This window comes from Phocoena sinus, chromosome 1 (genome assembly GCF_008692025.1).
Source record: "Phocoena sinus isolate mPhoSin1 chromosome 1, mPhoSin1.pri, whole genome shotgun sequence".
NCBI classification, from domain to species: Eukaryota; Metazoa; Chordata; class Mammalia; order Artiodactyla; family Phocoenidae; genus Phocoena; species Phocoena sinus.
In genome coordinates, this window is record NC_045763.1 from 121662586 (window position 1) to 121675653 (window position 13068).

At 39.6% G+C, this 13068-nt stretch overlaps 1 protein-coding gene across 5 annotated transcripts in view; it reads left to right on the forward strand.

Annotated features, from left to right (window-relative positions):
* The first annotated feature begins 875 nt into the window (after positions 1-875).
* PBX1 (PBX homeobox 1) overlaps positions 876-13068 on the forward strand; it is a 316529-nt gene continuing 304336 nt past the window's right edge. For 2 of the 5 annotated variants that reach the window (XM_032650168.1, XM_032650175.1), the window contains exons 1-2: positions 1155-1540; positions 4791-4864. In XM_032650168.1, the coding sequence (XP_032506059.1) occupies positions 1350-1540; positions 4791-4864 (265 nt within the window). In that variant the 5' untranslated portion in view covers positions 1155-1349. Of the gene's footprint in view, positions 1541-4790; positions 4865-13068 lie in introns of all 5 variants that reach the window. The other 3 variants (XM_032650154.1, XM_032650161.1, XM_032650184.1) reach the window with 3 other exon arrangements.

Genomic DNA, 13068 nt, shown 5'->3' on the forward strand with positions numbered 1-13068 from the left:
TTTTTTAAAATCTATTTTTTACATATGCCATTTATTAGAGATCATTATTAATTATATTAACAGCTCGATTGTTTCATAACAACTTCGTGCTGACAAACTTTCGCTCTCAACAGTTTCCCTGAGCTCTAACGATTTAAAAGGATCAAGTTTTAAATGGCAACGTTACAGCAGAAGAAAAACCCGAGTTGAGGGGGCGACCCACACCGTCCTTGTTCTTTCGTGTTAATTTTATACGTTTGCTTTTAAGTGGAGCCACATTTTTCTCAAGGACAGAACCCAAGTGAGGCAGGCAGGAAAAGTGGGAACTGACTAACCGAGCTGGCGCTTCGGTATCATTGCACCTTTAAGGGCTGGAGACTTGGTAGCAGCTCGCCTTCCTTCCCGGCCCACCTCTGAACTCTGATTGACAGGGCGCCGGGCGAGGAGGAGCCGAAGGAGGCCGAGGAGTAGGCGCAGGGAGGAAAGCAGGGGGAAGAGGGGGCCCTTCTTTTCTCCGATGTCCAATCAGGGAAGGGGGGCGGGGCTCCGGGTGCCCTCCTCCCTCCTTCCCTTCCCCGCCTCCCGGCTTCCCCGCCCCCTCCTCCCTTTCCTCTGCCCCCTCCCCTCTCCTCCTTCTCGTCCGCCTCCTCCTTCTCGTCCTCCTCCTCCTCTCAGGCTGTGGTTTTTCTGTATATGTTTCTGGAGTCCTGAGCCTGAGCTAAACAAAAGCAGGAGGCTGACGGGGCTGCTGGAGTTTGCAGAGACACGGTGGAGGAGAGAGCCTGTGCTCTGCCTTGCCGCCGCGGCTGGGGGAGATCTGGCTTTTGCAACAGCCCACCCCCTTTGAGATCACTCTGGCCCGGAGTGGGGGTGGGGGGCAGCGGGGGGTGGGGGGGAAAGTTTGCATTGCAATCCCCCTGCCTTCCTCTCCTTTCTCCCGATCAATGCATATTTGCAAAAGGATTAAGCCACAGATATAAGCGCCGGGAGCCCATTTCTACCTTGCAAAGGATACCGGACTGAAAAACCAAAAGCCAGCTCTGATTTCTTTTCGTCAAGTGGGAAGGTGGTTTATTTTTCTTGCTTTTTGGAGTCAACACCCTTCCCCACCAGCCCTTATCCCCACCCTCACCCCGCAACCCCTTCACGCCCCCCTCCCCCTCCCCACTCCCCATCCTCCCACCATCCTCTAAAGAGGCAAAGGGATTTTTTTTTTTTTCTTTTTCTTTTGGTCTTCTTTTTCCCCCCCTTCCCTGTTTATCCTGAAAAGGATTTGAAGACAGCTTGAAGGATAAAAAGCCTTGGTGCTTCCCAGGAGCCGAGCCGAGGAGCAGAAGAGGAAGAGCCGGGGGCTGCCGTTGCCTTTGGAGATGGACGAGCAGCCCAGGCTGATGCATTCCCATGCTGGGGTCGGGATGGCCGGACACCCCGGCCTGTCCCAGCACTTGCAGGATGGGGCCGGAGGGACCGAGGGGGAGGGCGGGAGGAAGCAGGACATTGGAGACATTTTACAGCAAATTATGACCATCACAGACCAGAGTTTGGATGAGGCGCAGGCCAGGTGAGATGGAGGCTTTTCTTTTCCTTTCTTGGGGTTTTTTGTTTTTCTCCCTCTCGCTGGGGGAAACAATGGGAACCGAATCACCACAGCGCTTTCTTTTTAAATGTTATTTCTTTGCCCATTTTGACGAGCAACTATATGGCGGAGGAGTAAAATTTGAAGGAGCGTTGTTATCGAAAGTGTAATCTCCCATGCCGTGATATGGCTGTGTATATATATTTTTTCATATATATATATATATAGTGTGTGTGTGTGTATGTGTGTGTGAGTGTGTGTGAATATAGAGGTCTTCATATATATCCAGACAAACACTCAGGCACGCCGAAAATATTGCCAACTGATCCTAAAGCGGCCCTCGGCACTTTTTACTGCTTTAAAAAAGTATCAGAGAGAGCAGAATTGTCAAGTTTTGAACAGCATTACATGACTTCTTGTTGAAGGACTCCGTAACATTACAAAATAAAATGTCCCACGAGCACTTTATTTGCAAATTTAGTTGACCCCTTCCCTGAATTAGAGACTTTGGATTTTCTTTCTGGACTACTCCTCCAAAATTAATTTTTATCTTTTCCCCTTTATCTCCCTATTAAAAAAAAAAAGGCAAGGTAATTCTTTGTCAGTAGTTGTCAGCTATCCAGGAAATATTTTGCATTTATTTAATTCTGTTTCAAGAAAAGCTGATGTAAAGAAAGAAGAGATACTTTTGCTTTTAAACATATTTGGTAGGTTTAAGAGGCTCAGATATGTAGTGTAACTTTATTGTCTCTTATTTTGAGTGGGTTTACTAACCTTCCGTAGTACAGAATGTATGGTCCTTTAAAAAGGGGTGGGGGGGGGGAAATCAAGCATGCTCTTTTTCCCATGCTTCTTTCAGGACCACTTAGATGCTACTAAAATAGAAATGAAGGCAAGTGTGTATTTTATGTATTTCAATCCTATAGGATAGGAAGATCTTCATTAAGGAAGCATAATAAAGAAGCTGTGTAGCTTCTCAACTTAATCCACTACCAGGTATATAATTCTCCACTCTAGGATTTTACAGTAAATTCTCTTTTCAAAATAAAACACTAACTAAATAGCAGCCCACCAACTGCTTGCCCAAGGCCGATCTCGAAAGGAAGAATTTAAAAAATCTAATGATCACATATGTCTTTACAATTACCCAGCTTTGTTAAATCTCAGAAGCAGTTGGGTTTTTTAATCATATATACACAATTCCTGTACCTCACAAGACTTAGTTATATGGAGAAGACATCATTATATGTATTTTTGTCTAAGGGAGATAGGAATTTGAGTTTAGAAAATGAGGAGCAGTTAAAAACATGGATGTTGTGAATTACACTCTTATTTTAGCTGTAAGCGCATGCAACATGTAAACTCAACAGTCCTGAGGTTTATGGGTGCTTGAAAACTTGGGAAGTTTCAAAGACTGGAACTATGCTAAATTTTTTTAAATAGGGGAAAGTTTTCAAAAATTAATCGGTGCCCTTTTTGAATTTTATTATCCAGAGAAAAGCTAATAGGTAGGGTAAGAGGAAGATTTCCCCCTGGCAGTCTCTTTTTGAATTGGAACAGATTTCTCCATTACATTGTTCCAGGAAAATAAACTCAGACATCCAATAAACTGCTTTAATAACAAGTTTATGTAGCTGAAGGGGCCGGTAAGACTGGAAACTCACCACTTTTCTGATATTTAGTCCCACTCCTTTTTGTACAACTGAGGACAGCCGTGGCTTGGCGGGTTCCTCCTTTTAATGGCCTAGATGTTGAGAGATCAGACACAATTTTGGGATAGTGACATTTTCTGTTCTCTCTCTATAACCCCACTGATGTGCTGTGGCAATGCAATATTTCTGCAAAGCCGTGTGGAATTTTTTGTTGTTGTTTGTTTTTGCATTTGGGCCTTTATATAAGAATACAATTAATGAAAACTCTTTTAAAAGGCCCAGAAAGAAGTCTTTGATACATTGAAGTTTTTTTCACCTTTTTGCTCATCCCACAAGAGAACTAAATCGCCACTAAGCTTTTCTTCTTGGTTAAACAATGTAACTGAGCAAATATTTTAATCGGGTGTTTCCTTTCCCTAGTCAGATCTTCATCATGTACATTTATTATTTACATAGGGAACCATTCCTATTTTAGACACAATGTGTATGTTTATTTTGATACTTTTGAATTTTGAGTTTATGACTCCTCTGATGTACAGTATATAGAGCATGGTTCATGGTTTCCGTTCATGAGGATGTGTCTATTTTTTAACTTTGAAAGGGATTTAAAAAGAACTGCATGTGTCTTGAGTGCCAGAGGTTCCCATTTATCTTTACACATTCATTTTAGTTAGTCAACAGAATTCCCTTAACTAATAGCTGATATGATCAGTATTTTGTTTCCAAAACAATATCCTTCTGCTAAGTGCTTCCAGAGTAAAATAAAGGGAAAGGTATTGTTTTGATCTTCAAGTGCATTCTGAATACAAGCACACAGAAGAACCAGGTAGATCACTAATCTAAAAGGCAGAATTGTATTTATTTTTCCCCCAGTGGGTGCAAGGTCCTAATTGTAAATAATTGAATTTCAACACCTGCAAATAAGCAGTGTGTACACAAGCGACATAATGTGAACACAGAGAAATGAATTTATTCCCCATATGGGTATGTTTGCCCCCTGGCAATGCATTTCCATACTCTTTAACTTGGGGACTGAAATTTTATAAATTGACAGTTCTACTCAGAAGACCTTTCAAGCATCTTGTGTTTATGAGAATACAGGGGCATCTGCGGAATGAATTCGAACACATGGATGAATTAAATTTGAAAACACACACGGACCGAGAAGCAGACAGCTCCTAGGCTGTGGTGATTGCATAGATTATACAAAACTGTTAACCCATGCATTTGACTCTGCCGTGTATTCATTGCCCTGGATAGGATTATTGGTTTAAGACTTCCACTTGGATTAAACTACTTATTTAAAAAAAAAACAAACAAACAAGCCCAAAACTCTTCCTAAATGGGCATAATTGAGATTAGTTCTGTTCTGTAGTTAAATCCCTACTCTCTCCCTGCTAATTAACATTTCTTTTTCTATGGCGGGACTCTGTTTATTAAGTCATAAAGCAATTGAAGCATGCCACAGAGTTATGCTTGGTCTATAATTTTGGCTAAATGTTCAAATTTTCTTCCCCCTGTGCATTATGAGCAGCTTGATCTCTAGAGTCCACCTAAGCTATTCTGTTGTTTCTTTCTTGCAGAAAACATGCTTTAAACTGCCACAGAATGAAGCCTGCCTTGTTTAATGTGTTGTGTGAAATCAAAGAAAAAACAGGTAGGAATGAGATTCCAACATTTAAGCATTTTCTTTGGCCAATTGACCACTTAACCGGCAATCAGGAACCCATTATTTAAATATTAAAATTTCAGAATAGAAGTACTCTCAAGATTGATCGCATATTCCAGTAGGAAGTCCTAGTAGCCCTGCTTCCTGTAAAAGAAAGCACCAAGTTTCTTTGACAGTAATTACCAGGCATTACTGGTTTATTTGCCTTAACTCTCTTCCCGGCCTCTTTGAAATTGAGGCTGAAATAGAGGTTATGAAGGGAAATTTATAGAATGATGTGCCTTTGGGGGAAAAATATGAAAGTAAAAGTCCGTTTCCTGAAGGAATATATTTTGGTCCATCTTTAAAACACTTAATTTTTTTGGAGTTGGGCACCGAGATGCTTAAGTGTTTAAAGTTTCCTTTCCTTTTTTTCTTGTAATTACACGAAGCAGCAAACTAGAGAGTCTCGACAGAGTGTTGTCAAATATCTTTGTGGAAAGCGTCACACAACATCAGGTTATCGGTATTTGAGTGCCCTGTGATTTTATAGCTGGGAGAATCACTGGGTTTAAGAGAATAGAATGCCACGAGCTCAGTCATTCTGTTGTTTTTCTACTTTCTAGACCTCATATCATGGACTAACACACTTATAACACATCCCAGGAGGGCATTTAAAATTTAAAGCAACAATTAAAAAATAGCAGTCATCAATCAGAGGTGTTCTTAAACAACAGATGCTCTGGGAAGGACATTTAGCAACATCCTCTTGTTTGTTTATTTTAATCCTTAATTTTCCAAGGTGGGTGAGTCTCTCCCCTGTAAAAAGAAAGAGTTGAGAAGGCAATCTGAAACCAGGGCATAAAGATGAGGAACGAGGGGTGGTTATATAAAGCGGGGAGCTTCTGCTGGCCCCTGGCTTGCTTGCTCGCTGTAGAGCAGTGCAAAGTACCTGACATCCTATTTATTTATTTATTTATTTATTACAACAAGGAGTGTAACAGTCAATAATTCATATCTAAACCATATAAGCAAGGGCATGACATGAATGAAAGTGACAATAAATATGATTGCATGCCCGGCTGATATACATTGATAAGTTACACATAAAAAAAGGAAGCGGGGGGTGGGGGGGGTGGGGGGGTGGGGGGAGTGAGGGCACACAGGGTGGCTTTCTTCTTGAGTCCTCTCTGTGTTTCTCTTTTAAAAAAGAAATAGTTTCAAGATGTGACCATTGATCAAATATGTAATTACTCGGGTCTTGAAATGTATGGAAAATTAGTAAGCAGTTCCTTTGTTGAATGTTATTTGTGTTGTGCATGATATCCCAGACAAAGCACCTGAGCAGTGATGTTTAGATCTTTAAGTCTTCCGGGTTGCCTTGCCAAAGCCTAACCTTACGGCAAAGCTGTGAATTGCATTATTTTAGCTGTGAGACACCTTTTGAGAAATGTATGGATTGTGCATACAAATATCAAAAGGCCTTTTTCAGTTTGTCACACTTTCTAGTTTTTTTTTTTTTTTTTTCTATTAACCCGGAGCAGGAAACCTAAGTGTGTATATATTTCTTTCTCTTCTTTTTTTTCCTTCCTTCTCATTTTCTTTTTTCTCTGTTGCTTAATTTACTTGGAATATTTGGTTTGTTGAAATTTGTTACTAATCAGGTATGCGTTCCTGCTAATCTTGCTTTATAAAATGTAGAACCAAGCTCTAAAGGCATATTTGATAATCCAGGCCAAAGAGACTCTATTTTAAAGACACTTTATCAGACTTTTATTGAAAGGAAGCCCATCAGGGCACTTAAATGTATATTGTGGCCAAAGTGTTTAATTCTAGTCTTCTAATTAAAACCTACTGAGGCAGTAGATCAAAGTGGGTGGGTGTGAATAGAGGTCTGGTTCTGGTGTGGGTTCAAGAGTTTGCTCCTTACATGAATATTGCCTAAACTATGGTGATAGGAAGGTCAAAATAATACTCTAAAGGTATAATTGTTGGATTATATATTTTGTTTTTAAGATTTTCTGTTATTGAATGACATTAACATTTGGAGATTTTTAAAAGTCTAAATCACGGTTTTGTGTGTTGTCTCTCAAATAATATATTTAAAAAATAGTTCATTGAGTACTGTAAATTGAAAATGATAAGGATCATTGGTCCTGTGTTAAGAGGGAAATAAACACACACACACACACACACACACACACACACACACACACAGAGTTTTGGATTGAGAGAGCACCCATGGGTGAAAGTAAAAAAAATAAAAGAGAAAGAGAAAAAAGAGAAAGAAAAAAAGTCCTTTCTCCTTCTTATTCCTCAACTTGTGTATTGGAAGGATTAAGGGGAAGGAAGAAACCTCTCCTGGAATGTTGAGTGTTCGGTGTTATAGGTAGGAGACAACTGCGGTGTGTTGAAAAGGACTCTGATTCTAAAGCACGATTACTTACTCAGGATCGGCCTCACCCTCTTTCTACGAGCCCACAAATCTTACATACGGTTGACGTGTCTGAGACACATAGTGTCTGTAAAGTTGTAGCAGCTCTTTTTTTCTCCCCCTCTTGATACAGAGCTAGTGAAAAGATCAGTTGGATGATCAGGTCACATACATTTCTTCATTGTTTTGGGACTTTTCCTATTGTTACTTTCAAGCCCCTCACATTGAATGAGTATTTTTGAGCTTCCGTCTCAAACATTGTGGAGGTTACTTGATTTAGGGTGGGCTCTGTTTGTTTGTTTGTATTCTCACACGGAGCTCGCTTAGCGGGCTTACCTAGGTCTTTACAAGGTAGGCAGGACCCTGAAAGGAAGCGTGGTGATTGCATTCCTTGGCTGCTTTTGCTTTTTTGATTTTGTGAAGGACTTTCATTGGAAAACTCTAGAAATTAGTAGGGAAACTAGCTAAGATTGTCTTACCAACCTTTTGGAACTTTAAAGAAACACACACGCATAACACCCAAAGTAGGCAGCACCGTCTAGATTACAGTTGATTGATAGGTATTTAGTCAAAAATTACTGTGGGGATATTCAGGAAAAAAAAAAAAAAAGAGAGAACCCTAGTGTTTTCTTGTTGAGAATGTAGGTAAGTTTTTATTTTGATAACTTCTTGCTTTTTTTAATAAACGCTAAGAACAAGGAATGCCTGCAAAATTCTCAGGCAGTAGATCTCAACAGCAAGAAAGCCCTGTCAAGACCTCCAGCAAGTGTATTTCAGAAGTGGCTTTTATCTCCTTGTTCCTTCTGGGAACATAGAGATTTCATAGAGAGTTTTGGACCATTTAATATCTCATTTTCTTTTTTTCTTAAGAACCTTCCTTGTCTTCTGACATATTAGCAATAGGCTGGGTTTTGTATATGTGTAGAGGTAGTGGTAGTGGGGTTGATGGGATGGAAGAGAAGGAGAAGAAAAATTCAAACATACTGCATTTCTTAAAAAGACCTTAAAAAAAAAAAAAAAATATATATATATATATATATATATATTTTTTTTTTTTTTTGCGGTACGCGGGCCTCTCACTGTTGGGGCCTCTCCCGTTGCGGAGCACAGGCTCCGGACGCGCAGGCTCAGCGGCCATGACTCACGGGCCCAGCCGCTCCGCGGCATGTGGGATCTTCCCCGGGCCGGGGCACGAACCTGTGTCCCCTGCATCAGCAGGCGGACTCTCAACCACTGCGCCACCAGGGAAGCCCCTTTAACTATATTTTTAAATGTTTCTTGATTTTTAAAAATTTCTGTGTCAAAAATCATGCAGGTTTAAAAATGAGGAAAACACACAAAAAATATTGGGTGCCGTTTACTAAGAAGACTATTTATAGATAGTAACGAATAGCTGTAATTGTTGTGAATAGTTTTTACTTTTACAACATAATAGCTATATATGGCACTTTTCAGCCAATTTTCCTCTGCATATTATCTACAGTGAAGTTATCAAATCACTGAAGGAGGTTAAAAAATTATTTTTTGCTTTCTTAACATGCCTTTGTTCTCTCTCTTTTCTTTTTTCTCTGGGTTCAATTAACACCCCCATCACAGACTGTAGTTTTTTTTTCCTGAAGTCTACTGCTGTATTTCACCTTTTTTCACCCTTCCTTATTATTTTCGCCTGCTACTTCTTTTTAGTATAGCAATTACATTATGGGATTCCTAATCGTCGTCTTTTTATAGCATTAGAGAATAATTTGTGTGTGTGTATACATGTGTGTACATGTGTATGTGTGTGTGTGTGTGTGTGTGTGTGTGTGTGTGTGTATGTAGGTGGAGGGGATACCGTGGAAGGAAGCTATATATTTCAGGGAAATAATTCTGATGGGATTAGGCCTTGAACAGAGAACAGGAGTGTGGAGTGAAATAACTTCAGACAATTTAGAGCTGCCTCTGATCAGATTCCTTTTAGGGTTGACGTGGCAGGAGTGACTTTTCATAGAAGTTCATCTCTAGCAGGCAAATGCAAAAACTTTTTCTTGCTGATGAGAGAATTCAAGTATTTGGTTTTTTTTTTTTTTTTTTGTGGAAGGGACAGAGAGAGAGAAGGGGAGCAAATGAAGGGGAGTTACTTGATTCAGTTTTACTTGAACCTCTGTTTCAGGTACAACGATGTGCTAGGCAGAAGTCAGGTGATTAGACGCCGTACTATTTATTATAATCTGGTTAGAAGCGATAGACCTACAATAATACGGCTCCGTGGCAGACACAATGTGAGCTTATGATGAGAAGAGCCCCTTCTCTTCAGTCGATTTTGTGTCATCCACTTTTAGAAGTGGATTTGGACCAATTCTGGCACCTGAGAGGTGGAGAGGAGGATGCAAAGAACAGCTTGGTCAGACCTACCAGAGTGAGGTCTTTGGAAATTTGGTGTCATTTCTTCTAACAATAGGATGTCTGTGAGGATTGGGAATGAAAAAGATTTAAGTGAAACTGAGGAAGCTGGAAGAGGATTTATGAGTGGGGAAACGCAGGGGAAACTTGTGACTTAGGCCCTGTGGGGTGTTGCGGGCTGGAAGGAGCGAGGGTGTGGGTCCCCAGGTGGGTGGCAGGCTGCAGTCTGGGTGGAGGCGGGCATTGCCTGCTGGCGCATCTAGCTCACTGCTGGTGCCAGGCCTCTCTCACATGCCTCTCTTCACGTGCTTCTCCGTTCTGCTGACATCCATGAACTTTTGCTTGTTGTTGGCAAAATTACAAAATTTACCCCCAAGCAAGCAACCAATCCCAAACCCAGATATCGAACATATTTAAATAAGAAAGCATTTTAATTTTAATTTAAAGCATAACCCTGGCTTCTCTTGAGGCGTAGTTTACATACATGCCTTAGGAAAACTTAGCATTGGTTATCTTAACTTTGGTTTCAAACCTTTGTGAGATGGATGCTGTTATGGTTGGAACTTGGTGTAGTGATTCTAAGCATACTTTTTACCTTTTCTTTTCATTAAAAAATTTGCCCGAAATGTCACATGATTGAGGCAGTGTCCTAGGTGCAGCTCCCAAAAACAGCTCTTACTCATTTTCGTATGCCCCTGGGAGCACCCTGTCCATTTGCATGGCTGTTTTAGCCTGGGTTAGAGGAATATAATAATTCTGGCTCCACTCCTGCCCCTTACCTGAGATGGTGTGGTGAGGGTTAAAGAATGTAGTAACTGATAAATAAAATCAGCAGAGAATTAATGAGTTGTTTGCAAAGTGCTCTGAGCTCCCTGAGTGATATAGGTAAGAGATGCTGTATTTTCTACAGTAAATTATCTCAAGACTCCTATTCTATTCCATTTCATAGTTTGTCATTGTGTTAACTTTTTCTACGAATATATAATTAAGTAGTGAGGTAGTCAGTATGTCCTCAGGAGAGTCCTCTGGTTGAATCTTTTGCCTCATCTACATCTTAGTGATATCACTTCTCAGAACTTGGCAGAGTGATTTCCAGAATTAAAAAAAAAAAAAAGTGTAGGTATAGACTGTCATGGGATTATAAAACCTATCTCCCTTCATGGCAGAATAAGGTCAGTAGTGACTTCCCGGAAGGTCTTCTTACCTCTGACGGCTCTGTTTCAATCTCTCAATTATTGGTGGAAATCAATATTGCAATGGGTGGAAAAATTCATCCTTTTTGGTTTAGGTCCTGGTTTCAACTATATCTCCCATTGTCATTCTGTCAGTAAGTGGAAACTGGGGTGGGTCTCTCATACCTGTACTAGTTCTGGACCTACCACTAAGTAGTTATAAGATGACAGGCAGATAGCTTAAGTACTTTTAGGAGAAACTATAACAGTAGTGGTTAAAGGTTTGGTGTCTGAAGCTGGACCACCTGGGTTTGTATCCTGATCTCCTATCTTTCAGCTGTGTGACCTAATTAAATTTACTAAACTTCTCTGTGCCTCATTTTTTCACCTGTAAAATAAAGGTAATAATGGTACATATTTTAGAGGGCTGTTGTGAGGATTAAATGAGGTAATACATGTAAATTACAGTGCCTGGCATAGAGTAAACAGTCCATAACTGTTAGCTTTTATTATTTCTGGCCCTGTTTTCTTATATGAAAAAGAGAGGCTTGCACCAGATGGTCCCAAAAGACCAAGCCAATTCCAAGACTCTGTGATTCTATGCTGAAAAAGGAAAAATAGTGCTGAATTTAAGATTTGTTTTCTTATGTTTCTCTTGCCATTCTCTTAAAGTGAGAATGAGTTATATCTGGCCAAAAGGCTGGTCGAGGTTGGAAGAAGAGGGGAAAAAAAGAACGGGTAAGAGCAAAGACAGAGGTTTTTAATTATCTACACACTGGACAACAACCTCCTGAAAAGCTAGAATGGCATTTTTAGTGATGGTGTTTTCTTAGCATCAGCAACTGGAGATATTATGTAATCATAGTTAAAAATATTTTCCCTTTGAAAACACATAGGCCCATCCATTCAACTCAAAGTTTCAAAGCAGGAAGAGTAACATAAAGTGAGTTTAGGGCAACCTGATCTCTTCCTGTCTTCTTCATGTGTTCTTCCTTTAGGGAAAATGTTGTATCAGTCATAATAACAACCTTGATACTAGTAGTTTTTTTTTTTCTTTTTTTTAACAGCTTTCTTGAGATGTATTTGATATACCATGAAATTCACCCATTTAAAGTATACAGTTCAGTGGTTTTAGTGTATTCACAAAACTGTGCAAGCATCACCACAACCTGAATTTAGAATATTTTTATCAACTCCCACAAGCAACCCTGTACTCATTGCTGGTCAGTTTGTATTTCTCCTTTTGCATAGCCCCTACTAATCACTGATCTCTGTCTGTATGAATTTACCTATTCTGGACATTTCACATAAATGGAATCATATAATATATGGTTTATTACCAGCTTCTTTCACTTAGCATAATGTGTTTAAGTTTCGCTGTGCTGTAGCGTCTACTGATACTTCATTCCTTTTTATAGCCAAATAATATTCTATTGTATGGATATACCACATTTTGTTTATCCGTTAATCAGTTGATGGATATTTAGGTTGTTTTCATATGTTGTTGCTGCTCTGAACATTTGCATAACAGTTTTATGTGGACATGTTTTTCTTTCTCTGGATATATATATACCTAGGAGTGGAATGTTAGATCATATGGTAACTCTATGCTTAGCATTTTGAGGAACTGCCAGACTGTTTTCCAGAGTAGCTGTAGTAGGTGTATTCTTAAGTTTTATTGTAAATAACACTAAATTTGGTCTTCGTCACTCTTAGCATTATTTTTCAGCCTTTTTCTTCAATCACTGATCTTTCTTCTCCTCCATGTGTAAGCGTGTACTGTATTATTTTTCTTCTTTGATTAAGAAGAAAAATATTTTTTCTAAGAAAAAATATTTTGATACATTTATTTGACTTGAAGTGTGCATGGTCAGGATTTATGTGAAACCTCTCTCAGAGCTATCTGCATTTTAGAGAAGAAAAAAAAGTAAATCTCTACTGCTAGAATCTCGGGTGTCAGGTTCCCAGAGAAGAAGACCTTTGCCAAAAAGATCAGACAGTTTTTTTGAATAGCAATCTAGTATGCTAGAAAGAGCATGGTCTCTGAGTCAAACCAATCTGGATTCAAATCCTCACTTGTGTAATGTAAGTTGATTTAACAGAGGTTCAATTTCCTCATTTGTACAGTAAAGATAATACAATGTAGGCTTGTTGAAGGACTAGCCAATATGAAGCACATAGTTCCATGAGTACGCTCAATACGTGGCAACTACTGTTATTTTTCTGAA